This window comes from Harpia harpyja, chromosome 16, assembly GCF_026419915.1.
Source record: "Harpia harpyja isolate bHarHar1 chromosome 16, bHarHar1 primary haplotype, whole genome shotgun sequence".
NCBI classification, from domain to species: domain Eukaryota; kingdom Metazoa; phylum Chordata; class Aves; order Accipitriformes; family Accipitridae; genus Harpia; species Harpia harpyja.
In genome coordinates this window covers 21,017,071-21,040,914 of record NC_068955.1, presented here as the reverse complement: position 1 = coordinate 21,040,914, position 23,844 = coordinate 21,017,071, and the positions used below count along the sequence as shown (strand labels likewise).

The following is a 23,844-nucleotide window of genomic DNA, read 5'->3' as shown; positions in this document are numbered from 1 at the left end:
TGCCGGCGCTGCCCGCCTGCCCCCCCGCTCGCTGCCCCTCGCCGCCTCCCTGCGCGCGGCGCGGAGGGCGAGGCCCGGCCCGGCGGCCCGGCGCGGCGGCCCCAGCCGGAGATGGCGGTGGTTAGAATAAGGCACACTGGGTAAAAACACATTTATATACTAACCTCGCCGAGAAATTTTCCAACAATTCCTCCGTCCGACCACCATGCACCAGGACAGGAAACGGCCGCCTCAGCGCCCGCCCGCCTCAGCACCGCCCCGAGCCGCGCGGGCGGGCCTCGCGGCCCCCGCTACCGCCGCTCCCATTGGACGCGCCGCGCCGCGCGTCACCGCCTCCGCTCGCCATTGGCCGCCTCCAGGCCCCGCGCCAGTGCCCATTGGCTAGACGCCCGGGGCCCCGCCCCGCAGCTTCATGGCGTCTCGGTTAGGCTGGGTTCGGGGCCGCCGCTGCCGCCGCCATTTTGTACCGCGGGGAGCGAGGCGCCTGTGCGTCGACGGGGGAGCGAGGGAGCCGGGCGCCATTTCTTTCCCCCGGGAGGGCGGCCGGCGGCCGCGGCGCTGGGGGACGCCGCGGGGAGGGGAGCGCGGGGGGCCCGGCTGCGCCCTGAGGCGGCTGCCCGTGGCGTTACGGCCGGCCCCCCGCGGTGGCGACGGAGCAGCGCGGCCGGAGGAGGCGGGCGCCTGGAGCTGGGCCGCCGGGCGCCGGCGGGGAGGGACTCCTGGCTCGGCCGCGGCCTGCCCGCGGGCTCCGGCCCCGCCGTCGCGGCCCCCACAGACGGCCGCGGCGCTTTTCTGCTGGGCTCGGGGCACCGCCGTCCCCGCGGAGGCGGGCGGGCGGGCCGGCCGGCGGTGCCCGAGGCTCCGTCCCTTGGCGGCGCGGGAGCCGGGGGGAGGCCGCTGGAAGGGTGCCGGGGCGCGGTGCCCTGGCGGAGGGGCTGCTCGGGGCAGGGCTGGGGAGGGGGGGAAGCCCCCCTGGGGGTGCCCTTCCCCAGCCTCCCGGCGGGTTAGCTTGTGCTGCCTTTCAGCCCAGCTCTTGGGGATAAGGACTCTGTTCTTAAAGCTATGCTGGAGAATATTTATCCTCACGTGATTTTTAGGTATTGAAACGTGTAATAGTCCAACAGCAGCTCCACAGGCAGTTAAAGGGTATTACAGTTACTTAGGTAGATGATTTTTTAAGAAAATGCAACTGTGCAATTAACATGAGCTACCGCCAATGACAGGACAATAGGCCCAGCTCCGTAGGGCTTACTTCACCTTTCTGAACATGACTGATATAAAAACACGTAAGTTTTTTGCCTGAAACTGCACAACTACAGTTCTAAATTCTTGTAGTCAAAAATAGCCAAAAATAGCCAAATGGCAAAACAGCCAAAACCAGCTTATTCCCACCCAGGCCTAATACAGAGCAATTTTCCTTTCTTAGTTTCAAGTTTGCCTTCCTGTTTCTTAATTGGAAACTTTCACCCAAAATACAAATTACGGCCATCACTTTGATTTGAGGTACAGTAGCCGTAAAACACCCAAAATACAATTCTATTTTGGGTTTACCAACACCTTTATGTTAATAGATTACTTAACATCTCTCACAAATCTTACAACTAGGGATTTCCCATTCTGAAGCACTTGCCATTTCTAAAGCATCAACACCTGAGACTGGTTATAAAAAGCAGAAATAAGCAAACCAATGACACACCCTTTAAGTTAAATAAACTACATATTGATTGCAAAGTAATGTATAATCAGTGCTACACCACCAGATAAATGAAGCTTTTCCACATTCCTGGTTCTGGGTATGCAGAAGGTCCCACAGAGCACAGGTAAGAGAAAAACCCAGCTCTAGGAACTCATCTCTTGCTTGTGTAGTCTGTAACAGCGTAATACTGAGCGCCTTGTACCTGGTAAGCTTTTCTCAAATTTTGATAAACGTTTTTTTTAATACTGCATTCAGGTTAAAACTTGAATAGTAGATTTAGCAGAAATGCAGAACTATAGTGCTCTTCCCAACTACGTTTTTAAAAATAAATGCCCATTTTTGCATAGATTTTCAGAAGCAGTGTTCACCCACTGCTGATCATACACCAAAGATAAAAACTTAATTAGTAGCCCAAGTCATGGAAGACTGGTAAAGTCTTCACAAGCATACAAAGTTTGGACCAGCATTACCTGAAATTTGCCACATCTGTTAAATCAAAACCCATACATAGACAATGCTGCGTCTACCACTAATACTGACTTTGGAACCACATGCTTCCCCATGGGAGCCTGCAGCACCCACTGAGGAGCCGTCCCCTCAGCTGCACTGCTCAGAGCCATCAGTGAGCATCAGTCCCACTGCTGAAATGCCAGAGGAGGACACTGCCGTGTCTCTTGGTGTTGAATACATACACAGAGAGCATCAGCAGGGGTATGACTGCCTACAGTATGAACTGTGTAAGTACAGAGAGCTTACAGTTTCTTGGCAGCATCTCATGGGAGTTACACGGGGACAAATTCAGGTCCAGGAAGTGGAAATGTTTAGCAAGAGAAAAGTACTATGAGGAAGGACTGAAAGAGAACTTGACAGAAACATGCAAAGATAAAATTGCTGAGAAGCTTCGTGATGTTTCTACTCTTCAAGAACCAATAGTCGCAAGAGGCAGAAATTTCCTTTAGAAAAATAAAACTTAACCCATAAAATTTGAGGTATCAATTACTAGGCACAATTAAAACCATCTGCATGTTTATTTTCGGGTATTCTGTACTTAATCCACTGCAGACTTCTTGAATCTTGCAGTAGTAATTCTAGGCTACAAGAGATTTGTACAGAGCTTTGCTGTACTACACTGACACCTATTAATAATTCTTTTAAGATACTGATTCAGGAAAAAAGGGTATTAAATTTACCCAGTATGTCAACATTTTAAAAAATAGCATATGACATTTAACACAGTTAAGAGGACTGTAGTTGTGCCTAACATCTCTGCTTGAAGAAGTATTTTAGAGATGAAAATACAAACCTTAGAGCTAGTAACTAGAACAGGACTCCCAAGTACTGTAAGAATACAGCTACATTCAAAACACCACACTGAAATAAGTGAAGATAAGGATTTGCTTTAGATGTTTATTAATCCAAGGAGATCTTCCATATTAGAAAAAACAGAGGCTTTAAATTTCCCAGCTCTTCCTTTAGAGTTGCATTATCCTTGAAAATGGAATGGATAATTGCAAGTTCTAGGAGGAAGATCAATTTTAAATTTGACATAAGTGTATCACTGAAATTGATATACTGCATCACAAAATGCGCTATCACCAACAACAATGCAAAATTGTTCTGCAATTTATATAAATACATTTCTTGGAGCAAAGGAAAGCAAAGTTCTAGATCCATTCTTAAAAAAGATGCTCCTTGCTAACCAATCTAGCAACACATAAAAGCACCCTTGAAGTAAGACTGTATTCCTCACACCAAGATAAAATTCTTCCCTTGACTTGTGACTTGAAAAATATAACTGTTCCAGAAATGACAATGGCACTAAATTGGTGATTTTCCCCTCATTTTTTTCATCTGCGTTGTATATAAAGTCTTCTCACTGCTGCTCTGTCACATCTTCTGCCATGAGGCAGAAGTGTCTCCTCTGTCCTAAATCTCTTAGATTTTTTGGGGATGCATAACAAGGTAAGCAGATACCCAACAAGCAGCTGTTCAGAAATTATGTCAAACTGGGCATTTTTCAAGGTCAAGGAATGCACAGGAAAAGGTATGCTGTAATTATGTCTGTCACCTTTTTCTACAAAAATAAAACCTTGACTAGAGACTATCTTGAGGCTGGAGTACACCTGTATGTGCTCATGAGTTACACATTTAAAAAAAAAAATATAATAAAATCAGTTCTGCTATAGGTACTTGGCCTGTCAGCTAAAGATTCAAAAGTACTACGGTGGTTCTCATACCACTACTATAATGGATACTCTGATTCAAGGCTTAATTTTTTAGGATCTTTCACATCAGGTGCAATACCCATCCTTTTAAGTCCACAATTTGCTTTTAAAGTATCCCTTTGGTATTCGGCTAGGGCAACGTGGCATTATAGTCCTGGCTCCATCTCTCACATTAGCTCTGCGCGCAGGTAACTGTATTTGCCGAAGAAAGGCAGACAAGAGAAGAGTGACTGGAAAAAACCCACTACACCTGCCCAGAGAAGCGCTAGCGGTTATGCAACAAATGGAAGGCAGAGCATGGTGCTGGTCAGCTCGTCAAGGAAACCCCAAACCATGAATTCCTGCTACCCTGCTGATGCAAAAAAACACACCACACAAACCAATTTTCTGAAGACTGCATTTTGAGTATCATAATATATATATGTGCATTTCATTTTTACAGATATAAACTCAGTTTATTTTTAACCTGTATTTAAATTTTGGAGGCTTACATTAAATTAAGGTAGCTTGTTTAATATCAATTGTAACAGCAGGTGACATTTTTATATAAAAACAGCCAAAAGAAAAAAAAAAACAACAAACATTTGATTTAAAAGACCTGACACCAATGATCTCAAGGCAAGATCAAAAACCTATGGATTTTTGCTTTTAGAAAAGAAAAAGGGGGCATTTAAGCCAACCCATTCACAGCATCTCCCTGCTGGCTTCTTCAAACAGTGGTTTTGATAGTGGTCCCAGAGGGAACTGTATTTTGCCTCTCCAGCTAAAATACTAGTTACTATAGCAACTTTGAAGGAAGAAAATTGTGGCTTCAAAAATGAAAGATTGGCAAACCTTCAAATACACTGTCTGGATTAGGCAGACAACAGCACACACTAATGCTGGGAGTACGAAAAGAGGGGGAACGAAATGCAAGAGTAGTGCACCTGCACTACCACGTGCTGGAAAAAGAATATTTTGCAAAATTAGGGGAAACAATTGCATTCATAGTTCATAGCCCAGATTAGCCAAATTAATTGTTGTCTTTTTAACAGATTGCATATATAGATGTTTCACCCACACACTTCAATCAACTCTTAAGAGCAGAACTTCACATCTTATTTACCTGCTTTAGAGAAGGTAACTTTTTCCTCAGTGCTTACAGTACACATTTGTATCCAAATTTCACCTTGTACAGTAAGATCTTTAAGAAAAACAAAGGACACAGAGGGTGTTGCTATTTTTTTTTTTTAGCAGCAATGAAATATCACTAACCCCTTTTTACATAACCGAATTCAAGTCACAACCAGAGGTGACTGCACCACAAAGTCACCAGGTACAAAACTGCTAGTTCATTTTAAATTAATAACTTGAAATTATTTTCCCCAATACATCCCTTATTTTTATTTTTTATAAACAGCAAACATTTTGCTATTTTTGTACATAGGCTAGCAGGCTTGTTTCAATATGAAAGTGCTAATTCATTTACAGATTTATCAGTTATGTAGTGCTACATTAAGTGTCCAATATTCTACATATGAACAATCTTGATAAATGGAAATGATGAAGATTAAGTAAGGCTATCTGATTACCTTATCTTATTTACATTAAAAGAATAGACACCCAATAGGAAGGGAGAAAAGGGAAATAAATTGGGCAAATACTCATACCGCCACAGGTGTAAAAATTAAGTCTGCCTTCTAGCTTGTACTGTAAATGAGACATTTTAAATAGTCCTGCAGCCCATGCCTATTTTTTTCCTCAGAAAAAGAAAAGCTGCCTTCATGACATCCCCTCTTGATTTCCGATTTCCAAAGTGTGTCATTTGAAGCTTTAAATTCAGATTCTTCCTATCTTCAAAAAAACCCTCTGGTTTGCTTTCCAGTATTAGGTTGCATGATCAGGTCCCACCTCTGGGGCTTTTGTCCAATCTATTTATCAATTAGAGTGAGTTGTAGATAACATGAACCAGTTCTGGAACCACTATTGGGAGGAACACAAGCTCTTCACTACAATCACACAGTAGCAGGAAAAGTGATAATTCAATTCATTCCTGGGGCAGGGCCTCCAAAATTAAATGAAGTTGGCACAACTGGAGCATTGAATTTGTATCCTCCATGCTTTTCAATCATTTTGGATTCTAAAACAAAACAAAAAACAGAAGGAAGATATTTTAGTGTGTGTGTAGCGGGGAAGACATTAAGATTTTGTGACTGACCATTTTGAGTCTCTCAGAGATACAGGTTTAACCTGGGGTTACCCAAGGAAGTAATCAGCATTCAAAGTGGAAATGTGCAATGCCCCAAACAACAGATGGACTGATTATTTATTGAAATTTCTCAATATTGAGTCATAGCTATGCTTAAATGAATTTATATTTTAAAAAGCCCACACTTCAGCTTTTGGACACGAGTATGTAATTTTCACATGTCAGAAACAGGACCTGAATGAATGCTGGACTTCTAAACTTTTTAACAGGCACCCAATTCTTTCTGATTAACATTAATAGACCTTTTTAGTCAAATCAGTAACAGAGCACATGTACAAAAAAGCAGTACACAGATAGTACCTAAATTTTCAGTGTTCCTATCTCAATTCAACAATTTAAGCAGAAATAGCCATACCCAAGCACATAATTTAGAGTTTAGATTACTAGACCATGTAACATAATTCTGAGAGAAAACTACCAATACCACTTTTCATTTTCAACCAAACCTTAAGATCTTTAGGCTTCTGAGGTCCACATATCCATCACTGTAACTAACGGTGATAGTTAAGCTTTCTTGTTTTACTAGCTGCATATTCCATCCTTCCAAGATTACTGTAAGACCAGTTTTCACAAGCTCTAATACATGGACAACTGAAGATGAGGTTGGTAAAGAGCAGAAATGTGTATTTCCATCTATACATTTCTATCTACCTACTTCTACAGAAATGTGTATTTCTATCTACCTTTACTACAATCTAGATAATGCAGGAGGTTTCTATTACTCCCAGCTCAAGATAACAACGCTTATTAATGTCTTATTTCTAGTCTAAGAGCTTTCTCCTACCTCAAAATAGTTGCAATCTCTCTCTTTCTGGGAATACAGGACAGGTCACATTATCTAGAGGATCTGCGTTTTGCCTCTGTTTCTTTGGAAACGGGCCAGAAAAATGTTGCCACGGCTGATGAAGGACAGGGGGAGAACATGACCTGGGGACCATTGCTTTGTTCACTCCCAGCTCCATAGTGCACAGAAGACAAATCTCTTAGCTTATGGAAATTCTTCTTAGCTACATTAATGAGAGGTAGTTATATTCCAAATCCTTCTAGCAGGATGTCTGCATGTGTGGTAGGTAGCCTAAACAGACTATCAGTATGCTCCGATAGTATGCAAGAATTTCCAGTAAGGATCTAGTTGCTTAAGTTAAACTTCACAATCTGAACCTAACTTGCTCTACGAATAAGCAGCTGAAAAATATAAGAACATTATTTTTCATGAAATACAGAAGAGGTATATAATCTCATCAATATGATGTCAAGTGTTTGACGGGTCACAGTGAAACTGTATTTTATAACTATTGAAAGTGAATCATTCTGGACACTTAAAGGTTTGTGAGGTAATTTAGGCTGTTTTCTGACAAAAACTACTTATAAAATGTGCATTCTTACTAACAATCTTTTTATTGAAAGGTTTCTGAACTTCTATTTTGAAAGATCTTGTAGTAATTGGTAAGTAGGATGCAGGATATGAGACACTGGACTGATCACTCAAAATTCAGCCCTGACTTCAGAGAGTGATCTATATTGGCTTACTCTCAAACACCTGGGAAAACTTGCAAAACAAAAAAAGAAAACTGAAGATCTGCCAAATTCCTATATTTTTAAATCTGTATTACCTGTACTGAAGAATAACAATCTGAAATATTTAACAGGCTTAATGATGTAGCTTTACAGATGGATACTACTTCCATAATTTGCTCTTTTCCCACCTATAGAATCATTGTCTATCCCAGCTGGACTAGGTCACATCAGGAAATAATTTATCAGGCACTCAGTGTGTTTGTTACCATACCTAGAGTTCATCCACCTTCAGGTAATCAAATAATTTGTTTTCAAATCCAAGCAATTATGACAAATATGCTTTTATTTACTTGGCTAGTTCATTAAGACGTTTCTATCATTCCTTACACCTGTGGTATGCCATACAATTTGTGCATTGAGGCTTTGTGACCTGACGATCTTAACAGATTTCAAGCATCTCTGGAGTGTAAACCAACTCTGCTTTGATGAAGACATTATCAGGCTTGAATTATAGGCTTTTTCTGTATTATGCTTCTTGAGCACATAAACAGCATTCAAACAGCAAAAGCAGGAATTAATAGTATAAAGGGGGAGAAATACCATGTGCTGCTCGTCTCTGATCTGCCAGAGTTGCTATGTCCTGCAATTGTTTCCTTTGTTCTTCATTAAGACCCTGTGTCAAAGCTTGGTACCACACAGGGTTACGATTCTGAATTGCTGCAAGAGAAAAAAAAACACATAAGCAAAAGGGAAGTGTTCATTAAAATGTTCTTTAACTCAAAGCTTACTAACTTATTACCATTTTAATCAGAATAATATTCTGTTCGGGTTACATAAAAGACATTTAAAAACACTAACACAACTTCTGACCTCTTCCCTCCCACCATAAATTCATTCAAGCATCTTCCCCTGCTCTGAAAGTTTAACAATGGCTTCCCCTTTCCAAAGAAAGAACTTGTTCAAAGCACATATTCGAAAGCCTGTTTGGAAGCTTTCAACAGGTTCTAGTTTACAACAGTATACACTAAAATTAAGTTAAAATATAACTTGTTAGCCAGGAAAGGAAATAAAGTTACTTACTCTGAAAAATTGTTTTAAATATCTGATATTCATCAATAGGGTTGTCTTCATCATCAATAATTGTGGAATAGCCTTCCAAAGCAGTCTCTTCAGCATCATCTTCTTCCCAGTCTTCATCATCTCCATCTTCACCTGCCTGTTTTGCTAGAATTTCTAGATATTCTTGACCATCTTCATCAATGTCATCTTCATCACTCCCCAATTCCTCTGAGTTAAATATCACACACACAAAAAAGTTTATCATCTCAAGAATAGTAAGAACGACTCTTCACGAAGATGGCCGATTATGCAGAACAGGCAATGGAACGGAAAACAGTGCAGACTAGGAAAGGGAAAGCTCACTTAACTCCTCACCTAGTGCCATTAGTCCAGGGAGGGGGGGAATTCACAAGAACTGTCATTTTCAATACAGAGCTAACACACCAGCAGCTCATGGGACAGCTTGTAATATATAGTCCAAACTGTACAATGGATTAGAAAGATCCCTGGAAACTCCTTCTACTGACTCTTACCCCTCACTCAAATGGGAAACATGCCCCAGTAATAATTCCTTTCAGCAATGACAGCATCCACACGCTAGTTTGATGTGACTTTGAAGAAACCCAGCCTAGGAAGTTAAGTTTTTAAGAGTGACTGGAAAGTAAGTCAGATATGCTTGGAAGTCATTAAAAGATGTCCAGTGTTTTCTACCACAGCTTTTGATTTTTGGAATTAGGGAACTTTGAAGAATTCCACAAAGGAACTCTGCATCTCCATCAGAGAAAATGAAAAATACAAAGTAACAGTGATGTTTCAGTTTCCATACCTGTTTCCTCATCTTCTTCAGCTTCATCATCATCATCGCTGTCATTTTCGTGCTCTGCATGACAGGCATATGCTCTTTTCAATCCATTAAATAAAAGGATAAAAGCTGGCAGGATCTGGCCAGCAACTTGATTTAAAACCTGTGGTATTTGCTCCAGATCAATAAGAGCACACAAGCCAAGCACACACATCTTTCTATCATGAAGTCTACAAAACAAAAGAGTAAAAAAGTTGCAAGTTTTGTTATGATTTACAAGCCTGTAATAGAGGTGTATCACAGAGAATAATCTTCAAAATTAGAAACACCTACCCCAAGAAACAGTCCACGTCATTAAGCCACTGTGTTATGAAGTGATTGGTGACAGGCTCCACATTATTGGGAAAACGAAGATTTTCCAATGTATTTAATAGTAAATGAGGATTGTAATACAAAGCAGCTATGGCAACCTGGAGGCACATTGTTCGCAGTTCACTTGTTTTCACTTCTCTGGTCAATCTCTCTAATGCAGCTTCCACAAATAAGGGTATGCACTGAAGAGTGAGAACCATTACAAATTTAGTGATCAAAAATAAATTTTGTAGTTCTGTATTTCACACTAAAGCTGAGAAATGGCATAAAACTAGTCTGGCGCATCAACACAGAGGGCATAAAACAGGAATAATTTTTAATTGCCAGAAGTCATATACAAAGATGAAATGAAGAAGTGAAAATATTTTATCTACTCTGAGCACATGGACTTTGTGACATCATGCACAGTAGATGTAATTCCTGGTTCTATATCTTGTGTTTTAAAAATGAAAAATAGAGGAAATATGTACACTAGGAAGTCCAGAAAAATCAACTTTGTTGTAGATATTAAAAAAGACTAAGTCAAGAGATATTACTAACATTCCAAGAAAACAGCTATTCAAAGGAATAGTCTCTTCAGAGATGTGACACTGAAAAAAAAAAGCTATAGAAGATATTCTTTCAAATAAATCAAAAATTAAAGTTTCCAAGGACCATATCCACAAATATTAAAAAGCTTGCAAAAAACGTTTAAACAGCTATTATACAGTGCTTGTCATGTACACAGCGGAAACACACAAATTCATCTCTCAAATTCCAACTTCCATATGTGCCTAACGAAGTCCCTGGTTCCTCTATGACATCAACTGGGATTCTAGGAACTTCATTTTCATTCTTATTTATTTCAGGGCTGTTAACTTAACAGACTGAATAGTTTTCATGAAATATTCACTAGAATTAACTTAAAATATAAATAATCGACTTTTAGAACAAAGATGCACCTAAAGCAGTACTCTTCCAGATTCTGGAAAACACTTGAGTTTTGCAGTGTCCTAAATTCTGGAGACAAAGCGTGCAGTAACTATCTCTGCAGTGCTGTTAATTGAGTAGCACTAAAGTAGAACACAAGATTATTAGTCACACTACACAAACTTCTCAGAACAGAACTCATGTTAATACATAATCAATTCATATTTGAGAATAAAATCTTTTTAAAATATTAGTTATAGCAACCAAAGTTGTTACTAACCTGATCAATGCCACGCCCTTTACACTGAAGAATAATCACTTCTAACAGCTTTGCTGCATGACATTCTGCATCTTCTCCAGCAACTCCTGTAAGGACCTGAAAAATAACAATTAATGTTGACAATATCCCTTCAAGAAGTATTTTCTATATACTGCTTTGCTTTGAAAAGCTAATATAAATTCTCCCACTCTATTACAATGCTAGCATAAACATCCATCAGTGAAGCAGCCAAATCTACAGCAATGGCTCAGTATCACAACTAGAGACTGAAATGTTGCTGAATGCAGGTAAAACTAATCTACATATACAAATATTCCATAACTCTATGGACGCAGAGCTTACAACAGTAACTGTATAAGCATCAGCTGGCATTTTGCAAAGGTTTATTTCCATACATGTAACAAGAATTTTTCTTACACGTTCCTGTACTGAATTTCATAAAAGTGATATTTACAAACTTGGGATATCCAGTGGGAGACCATGCAATACCTAAAGCTTCTGTGTTAAAGATTCACTGTGCTCAGCTAATAAAACACTAATCACTAAGAGGTTATAACAGGCTAATTTTCTTTTTTATTTATACAAAATGTTCAAGTACTTAAAATCAGTTTAGTCAGCCTGGTGCAACTTGTTTCCAAATAAAGGCTGTCAAGAGTTATTCACTATAATATTTGAATATCTTCAAAAGAATTACTCAGGAAATACCATGGGCAGGGCAGCTGACAGTTCATCATAGCTCTTATATAGACACAACACATGATATCCAGAAGTGGAAAACTGAAATCCCCACAGATTACTATTAGAGATTATAAAATATTAACACCATCTTATAAAGAATTATTCATTTCCTCACATAGGGCTAACATTCTGGAAAGCTTTGTATTCTACATATTGATTGGATAAAGAAAGCCCAGTTGGCAGCTACCTATAATACACAGGAGCTGAGAAACTAAGTTAAATACAGAAACACTGCCCAAAAGTGACTGGACTGACAACAACTGCATTCTGCTCCCAGCTTTCATCACTGACTTGGCACAAACTTCGGAAAATAACTTCCTATTCCTATCCCTCCACTTTCCATCCCTACTCCACTTGGTTTAGCTAATAGATTTAAGACCTTTAGCATACATATGGTATGTGGTATCCTAGCCATAGCAAGGCTACAAACCTCAGATGAAAAAAAAATCTACCTTTTGCAATATGCATACGTCTGTTTTGCATGCCCATATGCACAAAGTGTATTGCACAAAACACACATGCACAAAACTCTGGGTTGTTTAATCCGCTTTTGTTGTGTATGATTTATTCTTCCCTTTTAGCAAAAGCATATGTCTGAAATTTGATGCAACCTCTTTAGATTTCTCCACAATAACTTAATAATTTGTGGAATCACAGAGAATGTTAAATAGCATAATGCTTTAAGAGCAGACATCAAAATTCTTCAGTTTCAGTCTGCTGTTGTGGAAAAAAGCACCCAGTTTAACAGTGTATTACTTCAGAGATCACAGGTTTTGTTATCACAAAGGAATCTACTTACCTTCTTGCACATACTGTAGATCATTTCAAGATATTTTGTGTCTGACAGAAGTGTATCTGTATCAACAGTAACATAATTATGCAAGAGAGGCATCATGTCTGTATTAAAAAAAGAATGATCACAGTTAGATATTGTTTGCATGTTTTATTAGACAAGCTGTTAAAATCAGGCTGAAATCTATGTATTAATAAGTTAATTACAGTCTTGCTTAATGTTTGTCAAGATAAGCATGCATCTAGTCATAGATGCCTTAGCAAAACAAGTCTGGTTGCAGCAACAGAAGAATAAAATACTTCCAAGTGTAACCTCACTTCAGTGTTCTCCTAACATTTCAATCAAGATGCAATTCATTGTACAGTTGAAATCACATATATGAAACCATCTGGCTTTCTGATTTATTTGTATTACTTACCAGTAAAATAATCAAAGCCATCCTGCTGAAAGACTTCAAAAACAAGCGGAAGAAGCTGCCACATTTGTGCAGAAACTTGTTGACAGGTCAGACTATGAGCCAAGGAAAAGATCTCCTCATAGAACTCTAAAACAAACAGAATAGAGGTAAATTTAATGCCAATCGCATACACTTAAAAAAATAAGCCAACGGAAGTACATATACCTAATACATGCTGCTGCAAAACTGTTCCAATCACTTGCAAACAGATCCCTTCCAGCTGCTGGGTAATCTGAAAAAAGGAGATTTATGACTGTTTTCAATACTTTGGAGTTGAAATTAAACACATTTTCAAATAAAATTACTCAAAGCAGTTTCTATTTACACAATATAGTCTTCTAAAAGCAATTAAAAATTTCTCACATTTTAGACCACTAAATGTGTAAGAGCAGCACTCTTAGCTAAGGGTTTGTAAGATAGCTTTTAATACAAGCTGGTTTTGGAGTATTTGAATATTGGAAGAATCTCATTTTAGGGTATCCTTTAAAAAGAAAAGCCTGACACTAACCCTACGCAACAGTTCAGTTCCATTAAAACACAGTTAAGTAAATGTATATATATCAAAAGGGTAAGCAATGGAAGTTACAGGAAGTATTTGCTGTTCTGGAAAAGTGAAATTTCAAAACAAAACTAAAACCAAACAAATACCAAGCCACCTCCCAAACCTAGCTTAGGATGTTCACGTGGTATGTGGACAAACAGTCTAAATGCTGGTCTACAGATTCAGACACTCTTCCCATTTAGTATTTTTTAGTCCATGGAACAGCTAACAAAACAGTCACTCACCTGTTCAGGGCACTTACCTTGCATAGGGACAAATAAGGGTTGAGTTTCTGGTCTTAGCTATACAGAACATGATTTGAAACTAACCAGCTAAATACCTTACCTCTTGGAACACTGGGCATCCTGTGTGAGATGTCTCTAAATGTAAGTGTTTACTGATCAACATTTTACAGTTGAGTTCCTCAGGACTACCATATCATTACACAAACTTTTCATTTAGATAGCAAGAATCCGCTGACAAAAACAAGTACATGAAAAGCTTGCTGAGCAGCTTTAGCAACAAGTATATGAGCTGAACTGGTCTTTGGTTTATTGCATGGCAGCACTGGCTTCTGCCCTTGGGCATTCAGAATTTGTATTATGCTGCTTCCTTAGTAAAGTCTTCAGAACCCCAAGAGTACAATTTATTACTGAACTATTTCGTCACTAAAAAACTATAATGTATTTATCAAAAAACAGTAGCTGACTTTGTCAAGAGGATTTTAATCAGCAATAGCATCTTTTGAACAAGCTGTACTCTGGACAGAAGTTAGTCCATTCAGTACAACAAAACTAAGTAACAAAAGTTTTCATCACACTGGAGAATTCTACAGTGCAGATTAGGCAGGTTTAAAAAGCCCTACCATTTAGCATAGCCACAACAGCTGTATTTACAGACATTGATTCTGTTGCAGAAAGCAAACTAAGTCAGCAGTCAATGTTTAAAGCTAACTGAAGTTTTATCTATTTTCTTTGAAGGGCAGACCTCATCAAATCAGATGGGTTTTTCCAGATGAGCTGACAGTTCCATCTGTTACAGACAAGTTGCTTCCACCTATTTGAACAAGAACCTGGATTCTTATGGGAAATACTGTAGCAACATTTATGTTCTATAACTACAAGCATTGTGTTAGAAATGTGACCCACTCTGTTACAACTTTGTTGCATGATAAGTACTTCACTGTTTTCTAGTTTAAGATATTTTTGGCTGAAAAGGACACTTTTTCAGATAGCAATGTCAGGAACACTGGAACTACAACAGACTTTCAGTGTCTTGGACAATACGTATTAGCTTTAAAGTAATTTTTACTTACTTCCTTGTGATCTTCAACTACACTGAGAAGTGTATCGATAGTATTTAAGATTCCCATTGCTGTCACTGCTTTGTCATCACTGCCCTCTTCATCTGGTCCAGTCTGGATCACCTGGTTAAATGTCATTGCCTGCATGTAATAGCAAAACAACCCATAAATACGTCATTTAATGAGGACATGCTTGGAGATGAAGAACGATGGTGCAAGTCTGGTAGTCTACACAATTTAAAGACGACTTCTGCTAAGAAAAAGTGTATGAATATTAGAAGGTGACTACTCCATTCCAGAGTTTGCTTTCAAGACTGATAAAATTTGAATGTTAAGCCATTTGAGCTGTCACCCTTTATCCATTCATGAATAAAAAGATATAAATGACATTACTTTCCATGCAAAAGAATACATTTCCTACGAGTAAGTTTTTCTGACACAAGGTTTAATTGGTAGCAGAACTAGACTGGACCACTTTGCAGGCACTCCCAGAGAGGACATGCAAACAATTTAGTTGTAACTCCAAGGCAAGGGCCTTTAATAGGGAAGCACTGACCTGACCTCTGCTTTTGAAACCATTAGTACAACTTGCTAGATATCGCCATTCAAGCTCTGAATTTCTCCTGCAGATGCCATTTTATTTTCACATTACATACAACATAACATTATTTTCACACCAAATTTTTTATTAAAAATCTGCTCTTTAATTTCCTATTCTAAAACAGAAAACCTAAGTCACATTGTAGAGACTACCTAAAATGTGCTACCAAAATTCATTATTAACACTACCAGGAGAAAATATGTCCAAAGATTTCTCAAACATTTCTACAATCATTCTGAGAAATTTCTGTTTAGTTCAAGCGATGAAGCCACTTCTGAGAAAAAACTGTCTATATGTAGAAGAAAATTACTTGTATCAATGCACTTAAGCAGACTGGAGTAACAACAGATATTAATCAATGGACAACTACCTTAGTTTTAAATACCAATCTTTCATGTATTAAACATCTTCCTAAGTCACCAGAAAGTCTTACCAAATGTTGTGTCATTTCTACTGCAATTGGGGTAACTTCTTCACTATATTCACAGATCATCTTCTGAATCACATTAGTAAGATCATCATTTTCAGTCTCTCTTATAATATGAAGTAAAGCTTGCATTACAGGTCTAATGAATGGAGTAATATATTCTTTAGCTGTAAAACAAATGGAAATATTTGAATTGACATTCTTACAAAACTACAGTATCAGTATAAGAAAGTCAATATATACCTCATTAATATTTAGTGCTTTGGCATTAACATGCCAAAAATGTGGGTAGTATAAATCATTATAGCAATACTAACATTCAGAATATTTTTTTAATAAAAATGTATACCAAGGTGATCACAACTGAAGTATGAAAACCAGAGTTCTACAGTCTTTATGGAACGCAAGATTACTTATCAATGCAAATTTTGATTGAACAGGAACAGGTAAATATGCCTTTTTGTCAAATTAGCCAAAGTATTTGATATAGAATTTATGTTTGCTTTGTGGCTTTTATGCCAGCTTCAGGAATACTAAGCAATGTAAAGCCTGCCAGGATAAAGACAACATTAAAAAAAAAAAAATTTTAACATGAATGAATGTATGCCAAGACAGATATGCTTATATTGCCACTGTATTTCTGATTCAATGAGTAGGTGCTGTAAAACTGGATTTATTGTACCATAAAATTGTGATAATGTTATTTATGAAAAATATAAAATTTTCCAGCTGGAAAATTACAATAAGTGATTACAAATTACAATTGCAAGAAGTAAATTAACATCAGGAAAGAAGAGAACAAGTCTCCCTGAACATTGCAATATTAATACCTATTCCATTAAAGCTTGTCGTAGCTTTAAGAAAAGAGGGCTACCTTTCTCTTGATTACTGATCAGAACTTGAAGTGCTATTGCAGCCTCCACTTTCACAGGCATTTCCCTATCATCTATCAGACACCGTCTTGTGAGTTCTAAGGCTGTCTGGAGATTCTGGTCACTCTTAAATTTGACTTCACAAAAATAATGAAGAACCCAACAAGCCTGAAAAAAAGACATTGAACAAATTCATAGTTACGAAACCTACAAACAGGATTATCAACTACTTGTATACCCATAACCTACACGAATTATTAAATCTGAAGTACAGTTACTATTGAATAAAGATACCGTAAAACTTTTTTTAACAGATGAAGATGTTTGAGAGTGTGGAGGCTGGCCAGTGGGAGGCTTGTCTTTCAGACATCACTAGACCAGTACTATGATCTCAAGTTCATCTCTGGCCACAGGTTTTGTGTGAGCAGTACAGTCTAAATGCAAAACACAAATAGACCATACCACCAGACACAGATGGAAAACTATGCACACAATTCTGCAGCCATTTTAGAACTACACAGTAGCTATCTACAATCATACGTAAAGACTGATACTAATCTCTGAAATAAGCATAAAATTTAGAAAAGGTGCAGAAAGGAGTGCATTTGTTAGAGGGAAAAACTTAAAGAGTATTCCTGAACTTTTCAGTTGGAACAGTGTATCTTAATAGTAAATCTTACACTTTCTTACCCGTGCTCTCATGTAACCCAGCTCACTGCTGAAGAGAGGGAACACATGATTCTGCAACATATATTCCATCTGATCTTTATATATCTTCTTCTGTCAGAATATGAATAGAAACACATCAGTTTAAAACTTTATATAAAAATGCATTTCTAATCCAGTAAAAAAGTCACAAGTGTGAACAGCATAACAAAACCCTCACCTTTAACTTTCCCCTTTACTGAAGTCCATTAAGCAACAATGAAATCCCGTATTAGTAATTAAACTTGGATCCTACTTTTATAATTTTCAGTCAAAATAGTGACACTTTTTCTCCTGTCATTTTTTGACTCCTATAAAAACCCTTTGCTTGGCAATACATTACTCTAGTATCAAAAGCAAAACTAGTCAGGGAAACTTCTCAGAGCTGCGGTCCAAATACAAGTCCATGCCCTGCCTCTTTTTTGCTACCATTCTAATTGAGCAAGGTTGCTAATTTCACCTTATTTTCTCTCTTCTACACACAGAAAAGATCTCATTAAATCAACAGCCTCTCACTGGATGGATTTTTTTTCCTTTCTTCCACAAAAAAGGGAATGTAGTTAAGTGTAGCACAGGAAAAGGTGTAGCAGTTCTTACTAGAAGCAGAGAACTTCAAGGAACTTAAAACAATAATCTGAATTTGAACACGACCTAATAAAACTTCTGTAATTAAGCTGGCAACAAAACCAAAACAATTAAGTTCAACAGCTTTAAAAATAACTGGCACTGATTCAAAAACTTGTAAACTCAAAGAGCTATTCTCATTTCTTTTGAGACAGTATATGTGAAAGAAAGGAAAGGAGGAAAAAAAAAAAAGAACCAGAAGAACCACCAGATTTGTTATGCTTACTTTTAGAAGAATTTCAGCCAAAGAACCGATCATATGTAAAGCACCATCTTTCTTACGAGGGTCAGCATTTGGCTCCGTAAGGATCTGATAACAAAAGCCCATTGTCTTCTGCAAGACCTAGATTACATGTAAGGTTAGTCAAAGTATTTCAATCAATCATCTCGGGTACCATTCTCAGTGCTCTGAAATGTTTAAATCTAATAATTTGCTCCAAGTCTGGAACTGGGTAATGTTTTATGTCTTTATTATAAACACACAACATTCTTGATAGATAGGTCACAGGGGAATTGGCAAATACAAAAATCACAAATAGACCAGTGCAAAATAAATTGAGAGAAATGATAAATTTTAGTGTACTATGATATGACAGAGAGCAGAGAAGTAAAACTCTTATTAGTAGTTCTTTCAGCAAATGGAGTCTATAAACTAAATCTACTTAACATTGTATTGAAGTAAAATGCTTGAATAGTTTACCTCTTTCCTTTTACTACATGATGTAAACAATAACGTCTGAGCAGCAGTTGTTGGAGAAATGAAGTCTTCAAATACATCTATTAAGTAAACATATAACAGCTATAAGTTTTCATCCTTTACTACAGTTCATGATCCTAATGTAATCTAATGATTTAATATGAAATAAAAGAGCAAAAAATTTCCTTTTTTTCCAGGTGGTCAATCATGCTTTCTTACTACAGATGTTCCAAGACCAAAAACCAGTAACACATGGTTGGATATTCCTGATTATGTATGTTTCACCTTTTTTGTGATCACTGGCTCTACATGTCTAATTTGAAATTGTATGTCTTCCTTATTTTTAAGATAAATCTTTTGTAACAGTAGAAGCAGACACAGCAGTCAATTTTTAACATACATTCTATTTGCTGTACAGGTAAGCATACATAATTGAGTTAAAAATGCTCAGTTTCCTATTTTTCTGCAGAAGAGGATTATCAGAGCCTTGTATAATATCTGTACTGTTTACAGGTCTGCCTTTGACCTGAGGGATAAGGAACTCCCAAACCCATCAAGATTCCTTGTTCTAGCCACATAAAAGTCCTAGTGGAGGGAAGAATTTGTTCAGGAAGTATGAAGTATCTTCTTTCTTCCCCAGCCTGAAAGGACTACATAGACTTAATAGTAAACCCCAACAACAAAGTAGCAAGCCACAGGAGGTGAAATTAGAAAAGTCTGGAATGCCAGGCTTACTTCATAATGTCATTTACCGTTACGGTAAATCTGTTCTGTACTGTGCCACGTGTGAAATTTCTTAAGATTGTAAAAACTCCAGGGCCTGAAATAATAGCTGTTGTAAAGCATAAACTTTTAATAACATTAAACTTATGTAATTATTGTTAGCAAAACCTGGACAATTTGACTTAAAACAAAAACTTTGTAACTGTCAAAATTAGCTACTTTTTCAAGTGCAGAAACACCTGTGTCGTTGACTGTCATATGTTATCTGTCATTTCCACCAGTATAACCAAAAGTTAACTATATGAAGTTATATTATTTGGATAATACAAACTGTTTGGGTTTTTTTCCCCTCTTAAAGATTAAAGCCATCTCTGTTTTCACAAAAAACTACAAAAAATCCCACCTTCGTGTGAAGTCATATTTTAACATGAGTAGATTTCAAATTCTCACCAAATTTCATGCGAATATATTCATACGGATCTTCTTGCCAAAGCTCTTCATCAGCATCTGTATAGCACATCAATGGAAAAATAACATCTTGGATAATTCCCTGCAATAAAGAAAAAGTTGAAAACAGGCTAGCACTACTAAATCAATCTCTGTATTCCGTCCTTTATTTCACAGATTGTTCATCCTGCCACTTCTCACATAAACTGGTAACATTCTAAAACTATTTGGACATAGTGGATTTTATGTGCTACTGTACAAAAAATAGATCTTTTAACTTAAGGCAGAGCTACAACACAGCGCAAGCTATTAGATTTGCTTTGGATAATGGTATGTGGAGATGATTCAATGTCATAAATTCAGTAGTTAACAGCATCTCCAAATTTGTTGTGTTGCTGTGTTACGCTGTAATCCTTAATATGTTAAAGCACAAGGGACTGACAGCAAAAAAAGCAATTAGCTAGCTTTGCTCACGTATCAAGGTAACCTTCACCAAACACGCTTAAATTCCTTCCACCAGCAATTTACAACAGAGGTCCCTAAAACTTGAATTCTACCAAGGATAGAAACACCATACAACAGACTGACTAATGTACGACCGAGTCATCCAAGTATTAAACCCCCAAAATGGTTTACTTGAATATGAGGTTTCAGATTCTTCCAGGTGACTGCATGTGACACTCCTTGATTGATATAATTCAGTGTTTGCTGCAGAACTCTAGGAGCCATGTACTGCTTTTCCTTGTATTGATACAACACCTTCAGCAACACCTAGAAAAATCAGATCTCATCAATAGTTTATACTGAGCACAGACCATTTAACCACAAGAATTCTACCCTACCTCACAATCCTATATAAGAACCCCTCTAAATCCAACAAAAAACCCCCTACTTATTCATTAGACTAAAATGGGTACTGACTAATCCTTCTACTAAATGTCATTGTTAATTTTATAAGGCAATTTGCAGCTCATAGCAGGTGCTGCACATCTTTTAAAAATACAATCCTTTAATAAGACAAAACATACATGCTAATTCATCACCAACATGGTACAGCAGTCCTTTCTGTCCAAGGTTTATTATTACATCTTACCACTCTTTGGGGGCAGAAATTCATGCCCAAACACTGGACTGGTAAAATACTCTACACTCACACAGTCTACTGATTCTTGCCTATGTGCAGCCTTACAGCAACAACGCTGTATGAAGAACATATGTGTATGAAGAATGATGAACCAGCCTTTCCCCTTGGCCTTCTGGCCTCAATTCTTCTCCTGAGGTGGCATTCAGAACTATTCACAGGTGTCATGGTTTAACCCCAGCCAGCAACTAAGCACCACACAGCCACTCACTCACTCCCCCCCCACCCTCTGGGATGGGGGAGAAAATGGGAAAAGAAGTAAAACTCGTGGGTTGAGGTAAGAACAGTTTAGAACAGAAAAGAAGCAACTAATAATGATAACACTAATAAAATGACAACAGTAATAATAAAAGCATTGGAATATACAAATGATGCACAGCACAATTGCTCTCCACCCGCCGATCGACACCCAGTTAATCCCCAAGCAGCAATCCCCCTGCCCCCACTCCCCCCAGTTCCTATACTAGATGTGATGTCACATGGTATGGAATACCCCGTTGGCCAGTTTGGGTCAGCTGCCCTGGCTCTGTCCCGTCCCAACTTCTCGTGCCCCTCCAGCCTTCTTGCTGGCTGGGCTTGAGAAGCTGAAAAATCCTTGACTTTAGACTAAACACTACTTAGCAACAACTGAAAACATCAGTGTTATCAACATACTTCTCATACTGAACTCAAAACATAGCACTGTACCAGCTACTAGGAAGACAGTCAACTCTATCCCAGCTGAAACCAGGACAACAGGGATTTACGTTTGTTAAAGTCCATGGCTTTCCACAAATAAGGAGATGGAATGGACATGGGACCATTACTAGTAATTAAATTCCAGCTCACTGGAAAGTTTGGTATTGGTAATGCAAGGGGATTTCCTCGTAGCCCAATCCAGGCCAGTAGTAACACTGCACCTTCAAGAGCAGCAGCACCAACTGGAGAGAAATGAAAAATCCCATTTCCAGGGTTTCATTTAATTCTTCACATAGAACAACAATGTTTTAAAATCCAAAACTGAAGGAACCGATATCTATCAATCTGTAATATCACCAAGAAAACATTTTGGGAAAATGACATTCATTATTTTGAAAAGTAATTCCATTGATAACATTACACAAGTACTGAAGCATCTCTCCCAAAGGAGATGCCTCACGCTTGAGCTTAAAGAGGAGTACAAGGCTTTGGTGGCATTAGATACTGACTTAGAGTAGGAAAGGAAAAGAGAGCAAATGTTCAGACTTACAGCTGTTTCAAGGATTATCAAAGAATACATACGTCAAAATTCCTTTTTAGTCTCTTGTGAACTAACCGAAAGAGAAAATTCTTCTCTGCAAAAAGTGTGACAGATGTTTGTAACTTCCAAAATCAGTAAAACATGAGTACCTGGTAAGACTAACATGCTTCTTGAAGTTAGAACAATTAAGAAGAATGTTAATCATTAAAAAGAGTCTAACAAACTCGTAACAAAATTGATTAAACATGTAAACAACTATGCAACATATTTTACTTCCTTGATGGTAAGCCTTACATACAAACTTTCCAGAAGTAATCAGGAAACTAACAAGGACTGGGATTTCTTGCAGTTTTACACAGTGTACCTGACATTCTAAAGACTGGCTTCCGTTATAAATGTCAACGCAAGCAATAAAGAAACTACCATCACTATATTAACATCATATACTGAACTTCTATAATGCATGGATCTGAGACAGGCTCCATGGCCTAAGTCACACCATGGTAGCAGCTTAGAAAGATTTAAAAAAATATAAATTAGGTTTCTTTGTTCTAGGCATAAGTAGTAATCCTGGGTCTTCAGCAAACTAGAACTTAACAGTAACACAATCTTCTCTGTGGAAAACCTTATACAAGAAGGTCCAGTTTGCTGGTGTATTTTAATTTTAGAAGGATCTGAAGTTTCTTTTTTCTGAGAGAGAGATTCTTCAATGTAACAGGACAGCACACAGAAAAGCCTAAATTCATTAATAGTCAATAAAGGGGTGGGGAACAGTGTTGGAAATGAGGACAAAGCTGAGGCCTAAACAAATGGTCTTTGAAGCCACGCTACTTAGGACAAGTGTTTTGGTCCTCTCTTTCCACAAATGTAAGCAGTTCCATGATTCAGATGCAATAAGTAAAGAAATTAAAAAGATTAAGAAAAGGTTTAAGAATTGCAGTGAGGAAAAGCAGAATGTGGGATGGAGGCTTGAGGGCAAATAAAGAACATTCTGCAACTGTGCCAAGGAACAACCAGACAGTAGTGTTCAACCAGGGCTTAGTTCTGGCTCATCAGGTCTTTCAAAATGAGAAATGTCTTGAGCAAAACAGCTGCTAACACAACGGATAAGAATCAAGGTATTCCAGCTAGGCAGCTCAGCCTGTTTTGGCCAAGCTTAAGAAAGTTTAGCTAGAACTAATGCTGAATGTACTGGATTTTGGGGGGGGGGGGGGCGGCACGCAGCAGGCAGCTGGTGACATGCACATGACAAAAAGATATAAAGTAGATAAAAAAATAATCAATGACAAGTAATTATGAGAATATTATTAGCAGCATGTTTCAAGTTTATACTTGAACAACCTGCAAACACATACCATATATTTATCTATTACTCATTCAGTAAAAGGTGCATACACTTTGGAGAGTAAAGAGAACTCAGTGAAGGATACTATCAGAATTTGTATTC

At 38.1% G+C, this 23,844-nt stretch overlaps 2 protein-coding genes and 1 non-coding gene across 9 annotated transcripts in view; all 3 read right to left on the bottom strand.

Annotated features, from left to right (window-relative positions):
• ZNF143 (zinc finger protein 143) overlaps window positions 1–313 on the bottom strand; it is a 48,408-nt gene extending 48,095 nt beyond the window's left edge. For all 7 annotated transcript variants that reach the window (XR_008238812.1, XR_008238814.1, XR_008238815.1 and 4 more), the window contains exon 1: window positions 165–313. The gene's annotated coding sequence lies outside the window, so the exon portion shown is untranslated. The remainder of the gene's footprint in view (window positions 1–164) is intronic.
• Window positions 314–5,297: 4,984 nt separating this feature from the next.
• The window catches only part of IPO7 (importin 7), a 36,904-nt gene continuing 18,357 nt past the window's right edge, over window positions 5,298–23,844 (bottom strand). The window contains exons 9-25 of the mRNA XM_052810776.1: window positions 20,674–20,808; window positions 20,041–20,140; window positions 18,871–18,947; window positions 18,397–18,513; window positions 17,532–17,621; window positions 16,844–17,009; window positions 15,976–16,136; window positions 14,954–15,082; window positions 13,263–13,329; window positions 13,059–13,184; window positions 12,647–12,744; window positions 11,110–11,205; window positions 9,882–10,102; window positions 9,573–9,778; window positions 8,768–8,974; window positions 8,288–8,404; window positions 5,298–6,040 (exon numbers count right to left, since the gene is read on the bottom strand). Coding sequence (XP_052666736.1) covers window positions 5,943–6,040; window positions 8,288–8,404; window positions 8,768–8,974; window positions 9,573–9,778; window positions 9,882–10,102; window positions 11,110–11,205; window positions 12,647–12,744; window positions 13,059–13,184; window positions 13,263–13,329; window positions 14,954–15,082; window positions 15,976–16,136; window positions 16,844–17,009; window positions 17,532–17,621; window positions 18,397–18,513; window positions 18,871–18,947; window positions 20,041–20,140; window positions 20,674–20,808 — 2,211 coding nt within the window. The 3' untranslated portion in view covers window positions 5,298–5,942. The remainder of the gene's footprint in view (window positions 6,041–8,287; window positions 8,405–8,767; window positions 8,975–9,572; window positions 9,779–9,881; window positions 10,103–11,109; window positions 11,206–12,646; window positions 12,745–13,058; window positions 13,185–13,262; window positions 13,330–14,953; window positions 15,083–15,975; window positions 16,137–16,843; window positions 17,010–17,531; window positions 17,622–18,396; window positions 18,514–18,870; window positions 18,948–20,040; window positions 20,141–20,673; window positions 20,809–23,844) is intronic.
• On the bottom strand, window positions 17,160–17,341 carry LOC128153156 (small nucleolar RNA SNORA23). The gene has a single exon (XR_008238853.1). It is a non-coding gene; the product is annotated as a small nucleolar RNA SNORA23 (small nucleolar RNA).